Source organism: Colobus angolensis, unplaced genomic scaffold (assembly GCF_000951035.1).
Source record: "Colobus angolensis palliatus isolate OR3802 unplaced genomic scaffold, Cang.pa_1.0 Scaffold18, whole genome shotgun sequence".
Classification (NCBI taxonomy): Eukaryota; Metazoa; Chordata; class Mammalia; order Primates; family Cercopithecidae; genus Colobus; species Colobus angolensis.
The window spans coordinates 6,957,822-6,966,266 of record NW_012114932.1 but is presented as its reverse complement, the minus strand read 5'-3'; the positions used below and the strand labels follow the sequence as shown (position 1 = coordinate 6,966,266).

At 45.1% G+C, this 8,445-nt stretch overlaps 1 protein-coding gene across 1 annotated transcript in view; it reads left to right on the top strand.

The window, feature by feature from the left end:
* Positions 1 to 8,445, top strand: part of TMEM241 (transmembrane protein 241) — a 171,125-nt gene that overhangs the window by 36,831 nt on the left and 125,849 nt on the right. Inside the window, exon 4 of the mRNA XM_011939326.1 lies at positions 479 to 560. Coding sequence (XP_011794716.1) covers positions 479 to 560 — 82 coding nt within the window. The remainder of the gene's footprint in view (positions 1 to 478; positions 561 to 8,445) is intronic.

Genomic DNA, 8,445 nt, shown 5'->3' with positions numbered 1-8,445 from the left:
GGGGTTTCACCGTATTAGCCAGGATGGTCTCGATCTCCTGACCTCGTGATCTTCCCGTCTCGGCCTCCCAAAATGCTGGGATTACAGGCTTGAGCCACCGCGCCCGGCCTTTCGATTTTTAATAATTTGTTGTGGATTCAAAACTTTTGGCTACTTAAAACCCAAAGAATAATTGTTCACTGCCTTAGAAAAAAAAACAATCTGTTCTCTCTTCCAAGCTGCAGCAAGGCGTTTACCATTTCCATTTCTGGGACCTCCTAGGCTAGGTGATCAGTAACGATGGGATGGTAGGTAGGACGGCTTTGTCTGCCTCCACTCCTCAGTGGATGAAGACCACATCTCACTCAACAAGTCTGCCAGGGATGTTTAGACAGCCTCTGTTGCTGTAGTTGATGCATCTGGAGGGTCAACCTTTCCAGCTATGTCTTTCTTAACAAAAAGTGGCAAAAGTGTTACTGCTTTTTCCCCCTCTTTTCAGATCTCATGTTCTGTCGTGGCTTCCTGCTTCAGTGCTGTTTGTGGGTATGATCTATGCTGGGTCCAGAGCCTTGTCCAGACTGGTAAGTGTTAGAGGTTCAGGGGGAACAACTCCTCTCTCCCTTTCCCCTTTGCCTTTTAACTTACCGTGCCTCAGATCAATAAGGGCAAAGAATTACTTTAATAATGATGAAGCTAGATTGGAGAACAAGTCTTGGGCCTGAGGCCAACATGGGACCTATTGCCCCCTTTTGTTGAGCTGAAGATAATCAGATAACAGGGAAGGCCAACTTGTGTTACAAGGTGGGGATGCACAGAGAGAAAAAGAGTAGTGGTATTTGTGGAGCTGGCCAGAGACAGGCCCTGCTGGGATTGCTTGCCCGTGGAGATGGGCAGAGTGGGAATGTCCCAGCTCTGCCTGAATGCAGGCTGTCCACGGGAGCAGGGAGGCAGGGCCCAAACTACTACTTGCTTCTGAGAAACCAAACCCTGCCCATTAGTAATGTGGCCTGGTGAGCTTGGTCGTGGATGCAAATGCCTGGCACAGGGTTGATGTCCTGTACATGGGGAAGCTAGTAAAACAAGCTGACTGTTTTGTTCTTCCACCACTTCCCAGCAGGACTGAGCTCCTCAAAGGCAGGAACTGTGAAGAGCAAAGCTACTTCCAGATACATTATTTGGAACTCCAAAAATTTATTTATTTTGCCATCAAAAGAGAATCCATTAAAACCATCATTAACAGAAGGTGGCTTAAAAATCAGGAATGATGTTAATACCTCCTCCAGTCTTGTACCATGACTGCTAACTGTTTTTATCTACCAGAAAATAGTTGTATTCTGACTTCGGGGAAAGTGCAGAATGTGCAAAACAATTTAGTCTTTTAATGTAACATCCTTGTTGTTATGTTAGCCCCTTAGATCTCAGCTATAAAAACAGTAAAAACAAACAAATAAATTCTGCCTAATTGGATAACAATGTTATTGTTAGGACAGCAACTCTAAAGTTGCAAAATAGCAGTGAGGACTGTAATTTTGAAGTTAAATAATCATTTTTCTTTCATGATTCATAAGCTTGAGTAGATGGGGTGATATATGCAATGGGGAAGAACCTTCCTGGGTGGGCTTGAGAACTGACCCGTGGTGCACGTTGCTGCTCAGCTCAGACCACGAGGCTTGCCCTGGTTGTCTGCTGTGCCTTCTTTGTTCTCAGGCTCTTACTGTCTCAGTTTATACCCTTTGGCCTGCAGAGAGTGTTTCCTCTCCTATGCCATAGACTATCAAATTTTGGTAAAAGCAATGTGTTGCTCAAGTGCTTTTAAATTTTTTTCTAGGCTCTGGATAGTTATGTTTGCCAGAATTTTGAAGTTTGAATAACAAGGTGTTGCATTCATAATAATAATACTTTTTGTTCATACAGTGCTTTTTTTCATAGGCTTCCAGAGTGATTTCCTTCGTGTCTTTTTATGTGATTCTTGCAATCTTTTGACAGATGATAGGTGAGGCAGCTGCTAACCACTTGACAGAGGAAGAGACACAGGTGTGGAAAGTCTTGCTAAACCTGCCTCTAGTCCCAGAGAGTGGCAGCTACTGTTTTTTTGTTTGTTTGTTTTGAGACAGGGTCTTGTTCTTGTGATCTTGCAGCCCAGGCTAGAGTGCAGTGGCACAATCACAGCTCACTGGAGCCTCGACCTTCTGGGTTCAATAGGCTCAAGTGATCCTCCCACCTCTGCCTTCTGAGTAGCAGGGAATACAAGTATGTGCCAATATACCCAGCTATTTATTTATTTTCTTTTAGAGGTGGGGTCTTGCTCTGTTGCCCAGACTGGTCTTGAACTCCTGGGCTCAAGCGATCCTCCCACCTCAGCCTCCCAGAACACTGGGATTACAGGCACGAGCTACTGCACCTGGAATGGCAGCTCTTCCAACTCCCCACCTTTTGCCTTTTCAGAATTGTTTCTTTAGGACCAATGCATAGGGATTTTAGAGTGAGCCCAGGGTGTAGTAGTCATTGTATCACATTAGACTCTTTCAGTTGCAAGTGTTAGAAAGCTCAAAAACTGGTCTAAGCAAAAGGAAGATTTACCAATTCGTATAACTGAAAAGTCTTGGGGTAGAAACCTACTTCACAAATGGCTTTGTCCAGAGGCTCCAGTATTATACTCAGAATCTAGTTTCTCTGTCTTTCAATTCTGCTCCCCGTCTTTGTTTCTTTTCACATCCAGCCCACCCCTACCACCACAATGAGTGCTGTACAGCTGCCCCCAACAATGGGTGCAGCCTCACATTCTCACAACTTTAGTGGTAAGAGACCATTTTCCTGGTAGTTCCTGCATGAGTCCTAGGCTTCACTCTGATTGGGTCAGTCAGGACCACTACCCATCCTTGATCTGAAAACTGGCCACAAGGTTGGAATTATGTTGATTGGCCAACCCTGGATCAAGACTTTCCTGAACTATTCACTGTGGTTGTAGACACTTAGAGGCCTAGTCATATAGGATCTCTGCCTGGATCCCACATATGGAGAGCAGATTGTAATGGATCCTCAATATTGGAGTGCTTTACCACGAAAAAAAAAAAAAAAGAGGTACTGATACAAGGTGGCCAAACCCTCTCAGAAGACCATGGTAAACGTCAGTCTAGTGTGTTTTCAGGCAGGTGGGGAGTTCTGCAGCCTACAGCAGGGCTTCTTGAGCTGTGATCTGCAGCTGTACTGGTCTTTGAATTCTTTGTTACCTGTCCATGAGGAGATCAACTTTGGCACTAGTCACACTGTTTAATTAAGCTGGCTTTTTGTTTTTCATAGCAAGACATTTCGAAGAAGGAAGCAATGCATTGATTTTACATTCTCTTGCCAAGTCCTTATCTTCTTGAGGACCAGCACTTTGAGTGGCATTCCCGTAGAGCACAGCCATTTTTTAGAGATGGGGGTCTTACTGTGTTGCCCATGCTGGCCTCAAACTCTTGGGCTCACGTCATCCTCCTGCCTCAGCCTCCCAAGTAGCTGGGACTATAGACATGGGCCACTGCACCCTGCTGAGAGCACAGTCTTCTTAAATAAGCAAAAAGAAGCTGTTGCAATTCAAAATCTTTGAACAAAGGGAAACAACCAAAAACCAAATACACCCAATTAGAGTGGGAGGAGGGCAGAAAGCAGACGCTTATTATTGTTTTATAGTAAAATAACTCAACCCAGCATCTTTGTTTTCTGAGCTCTTTGTTTTTACATTGTTGCTTAGAAATTCATAGAGTGGATAAACATAAGGCACTTGTACAGTTTGTGTTGGATAGAAAACAGGCATCAATATGCTGGTGCCAAGCTGTCAGTTGAATGAATCCATAAGGAATGGGGGAAAAGTGCTCCATTAAAATCTGTAGATGTATTGTTATGCAAAACACTTAAGCCCTCCTTTATCTGACAAGGCCTTGAAGTTCTGTTCTCCTGATGTGTAGCTCCTGGTAGGAAGCTGAGTTAACTCTGCACAGATGCCATGGGAAAAGCTCTTGGTTGATTTTTCTACCTCAGACTCACAACCAAATGATCTACAGAGTTAAGGGAAAGGAGATTTTTCTTGTAGCTATCCATTCACCATATAGTTACTCGGGACCTACTATGTGCTGGGGACAAAATGACAAACAAGACCCGATTTCTGACCTTGAGGAACTGAAAGGGGTGGGGCAGGGAGTGAAAGACACACAGTTCACCATGGGAACAGCCACCATGAATGTTTGATGTTAAGCATGTGCCAGGCACTTTCTGTCACCAATCTCGATGAAATGTGATTGGGACTTGGGCTGATTCAGGCCTGCTTGTCCAGCTGTCCTACACTGAGTAAGGTCACAGTGATGATGGCTCTGATGGATGAGTGTCAGTCTTGGAGGGACAGTATGACTTTGATGGCTCATGACTCTTGTTATAATTTCCTGGTCAAAAACCTTCTCAGCTGGACAGGACTGCCTCAGCCTGTGCTGGCCAGCGTTCAGAACAGATGTACAAATTCCTACATTACTGAGTTTGGTGGCAAGAGGCCGGCCATCCTGGCATTGGTGATTTGGCTCAAGCTATGCTGTTTGCTTGCTTGGGGGAGGCCAGGGTCTGCAGCTGGAGGGACCCTGCAAGTCTAGGTCAAGGCACCTTGACAGGACAGGAATTTTTTTTTTTTTTTTTTGACCGAGTCTCGCTGTCGCCCGGGCTGGAGTGCAGTGGCCAGATCTCAGCTCACTGCAAGCTCCGCCTCCCAGGTTTACGCCATTCTCCTGCCTCAGCCTCCCGAGTAGCTGGGACTACAGGCGCCAGCCACCTCACCCGGCTAGCTTTTTGTATTTTTTAGTAGAGACGGGGTTTCACCGTGTTAGCCAGGATGGTCTCGAACTCCTGACCTCGTGATCCGCCTGTCTCGGCCTCCCAAAGTGCTGGGATTACAGGCTTGAGCCACCGCGCCCGGCGGAGGGCAGGAATTGTTTTCCTGGCTGAGCTCTTTGATCTTGGTCCTTCCTAATGGCTTGTCCTTGTTTCTCTCTTCCATGAGCACAATATTCGCTCAACATACTGGGGATGGAGATGGGACTGTGTGTGCAGTGGGAGGATGTTGGTGAGGAAACACACATGGATCATTAAACCCATGTGGAGTATGTTACTCAGTTAAGCAAAATGGTACCCGCGGGTCCCCTCTCTCCTTGTTTGGCTCCGATATCATAAAGGAATTTGGATCCACGAAGGAAGAATGTAAACGTTGGTGCAGAATGGAGCATCCGCCCCTAATGTCCCTGTTACTGCTGATGAGAGGCAGCTCCCTCTGTCGAGTTGTGTTTTCATCACAGGTGATCAGAGTCCAACTACAAGGATTAGTTTTTAAAATGTGGGCTCAGTGGCAATACAGTAAACTCCTTCCCGGATTTTTCTTATCATCTTGCTCCCTCTAAAAATTGTCCTGTAACTCTTCTGAAATGGCTTTTTTTTTTGAGATGGAGTTTTGCTCTCATTGCCCAGGCTGGAGTGCAATGGCGCAATCTCGGCTCACCGCAACCTCTGCCTCCCGGGTTCCAGTGATTCTCCTGCCTCGGCCTCCTGAGTAGCTGGGATTACAGGCATGCACCACCATGCCTGGCTACTTTTGTATTTTTAGTAGAGATATGGTTTCTCCACGTTGGTCAGGCTGGTCTCAAACTCCCGACCTCAGGTGATCCACCCATAGGCGTGAGCCACCACGCCTGGCCATAAAATGGCTCATTATTAACATTGAACTCTTAAGGGAAAAGCTCCATGATGTTGGATTTGGCAAGGATTTCTTGGATATGACACCAAACACACAGGCAACAGAAGAAAAATAGAGTAATTGGAATTCATCAAAATGAAAAATTTTGGTGCTTTAAAGGATACTATCAACAAAGTAAAAAGGCAACCCCCAGAAAGGGAGGAAATATTTGCAAATCACTCATCAATTGCTTATTCACTTATAGGCTATATAGAGAACTCATAAAACTTAACAGAACAAAAGCAAACAACCTGATTGAAAAACAGGCAAAAGACTTGAACAGATGTTTCTCCACAGATGACATGTAAAGACTGATAAATCCGTGAAAAGAGGCTCAACATCATTAATCATTAGGAAAATGCAAATTAGAACTATAGGAGGTACCACTTCACACCCATGAGAATGGCTGTTACCAAAAAACCAGAGAATAACAAGTGTTGGTAAAGACGTGGAGAGGTTGGAACCCTTGAGCATCACGGGTGGAAATGCACAGTGGTGCAGCTGCTATGGAAAACAGGATGGTGCTTTTTCAAAACATCAAAAATAGGATTATTCTGTGATTCAGCAGTTCCACTTTTGGGTATATACCCAAAAGAATTGAAAGAAGGGACAGGAAGAGATACTTGTGCATCCGTATTCATTTGGCTATTATTCACAATAGACAAAAGGTAGAAGCAATCTCAGTGCCCATTGATGGATAAATAGATAAAACATGATAAATACAAACAATGGAGCTGGACGCGGTGTCTCACGCCAGCAATCCCAGCACTTTGGGAGGCCAAGGCAGTGGATCACCTGAGGTCAGGAGTTCAAGACCAGCTTGACGAATGTGGAGAGAGCCTGCCTCTACTAAAAATACAAAAAATTAGCTGGGCATGGTGGCGAGTGCCTGTAATACCAACTACTTAGGAGACTGAGGCAGGAGACATGGTTGAACCCGGGAGGCAGAGGTTGCAGTGAACTAAGATTGCACCATTGCACTCCAGCCTGGGCAACAGAGCAAGACTCTGTTTCAAAAAAATAAAAATAAAAACACAAGTACAAACAATGGAATATTATTCAGCCTTAAAAAGGAAGAAAGTCCTGCCACATGCTGCAACATGGATGAACCTTGAGAACATTATGCTAAATAAGTCAGTCACAAAAAAGACAAATACTGTGTGACTCCACTTGTATCTGGTACTTACAGTAATGAAATTTATAAAGGCAGAAAGTAGTGTGGTGGCTAACGGGTGGGGGTAGGGGAGAATGAAGAGTTAGTGTTTAATGGGCACAGAGTTTCAGTTTTGCGAGATGAACAGAGTTCTGGCAGTGGAGAGTGGTGCTGGGTGTGCAACAGTGTGAATGTACATAATGGAGTGTGAACGGACTATGCACTTAAAAATGGTTAAGGTGGCAACTTTTTGTGATGTATATTTTACCACAATAAAAAAGAAATATCACCTAGGCCAGGCTTGGTGGCTCACACCTATAATCCCAGCTATTTGGGAACCCGAGGCGGATGGATCATGAGGTCAGGAGATCGAGACCATCCTGGCCAACACGGTGAAACTCCGTCTCTACTAAAAATACAGAAAATTAGCTGGGCATGGTGGCGTACACCTGTAATCCCAGCTACTCAGGAGGCTGAGGCAGAAGAACTGCTTGAACCCGGGAGGCGGAGGTTGCAGTGAGCCGAGATCACACCACTGTATTCCAGCCTGGATGACAGCGAGACTCTGTTTCCCAAAAAAAAAAAAAAAAGTCACCTAGGTTCCAGTAGGAGTTTTCTTGAGGATTATATGAAAAGGAGGGGGTGATAATGTGTTCTTACTTGTCTCACTCCGAACTCCTCTGTGTTCCTGTGGTGTATGCACATTTAGTTTAACTGAATTCGGTTAGTGGACTTGGGTAAAGTGCGAAGAAAACAGCCATTCCCTGAGAGCAGGCAAGTCCGCCCACCATTCCCACCCATGCATTAATGCCAGGCTGGAAGACTGAGGCCCCCTTAGGCCTTTTCTGATTTCCTGGCATCTCTCCTAGGATTAGCATTTTGCCAAATTGGAGGAGCTCCTGGTATTGCAAGGTATCTATTTTTCATATGTTGAGGCCCTTGCAGCAGCTACTTTATGTGATCCTCAAATGAAGGACAAAAAGTACCTCCCAGCTTGTACTGGAGACTGGGAAAGAAGGCAGTCTGGTCCTCTGCCCTCGAGAAGTTTGCCATCTAATGGCAGAATAGTAAGATGAATGTAAATAAACACTGCAGTCTATGTCATGCAAGTCAGTTTATGAATATTCACTTATATGTGCACATATGCATATTCAGACACCTCACCTTCTTCCAGAGAGGATGTGTGGTGGCTTACAAAAATAATTTCAGTTAAAAAAAGATAAACACTCTTATGAAGAGAATTGTGTAAGAAATCTAGATAAGGCCGGGCGCGATGGCTCACGCTTGGAATCCTAGCACTTTGGGAGACTGAGGTGGGTGGATCACCTGAGGTCAAGAGTTCTGGACCAGCCTGGCCAACATGGTGAAACCCCATCTCTACTAAAAATACAAAAATTAGTCGAGCTTGGTGGCAGGCACCTGTAATCCCAGCTACTCGGGAGGCTGAGGCAGCAGAATCGTTTGAACTTAGGGATCAGAGGTTGCAGTGAGCAGAGACCGTGCCACTTCACTCCAGCCTGGGTTAAAGAGCAAAACTCTATCTCAAGAAAAAAAAGGCTGGGAG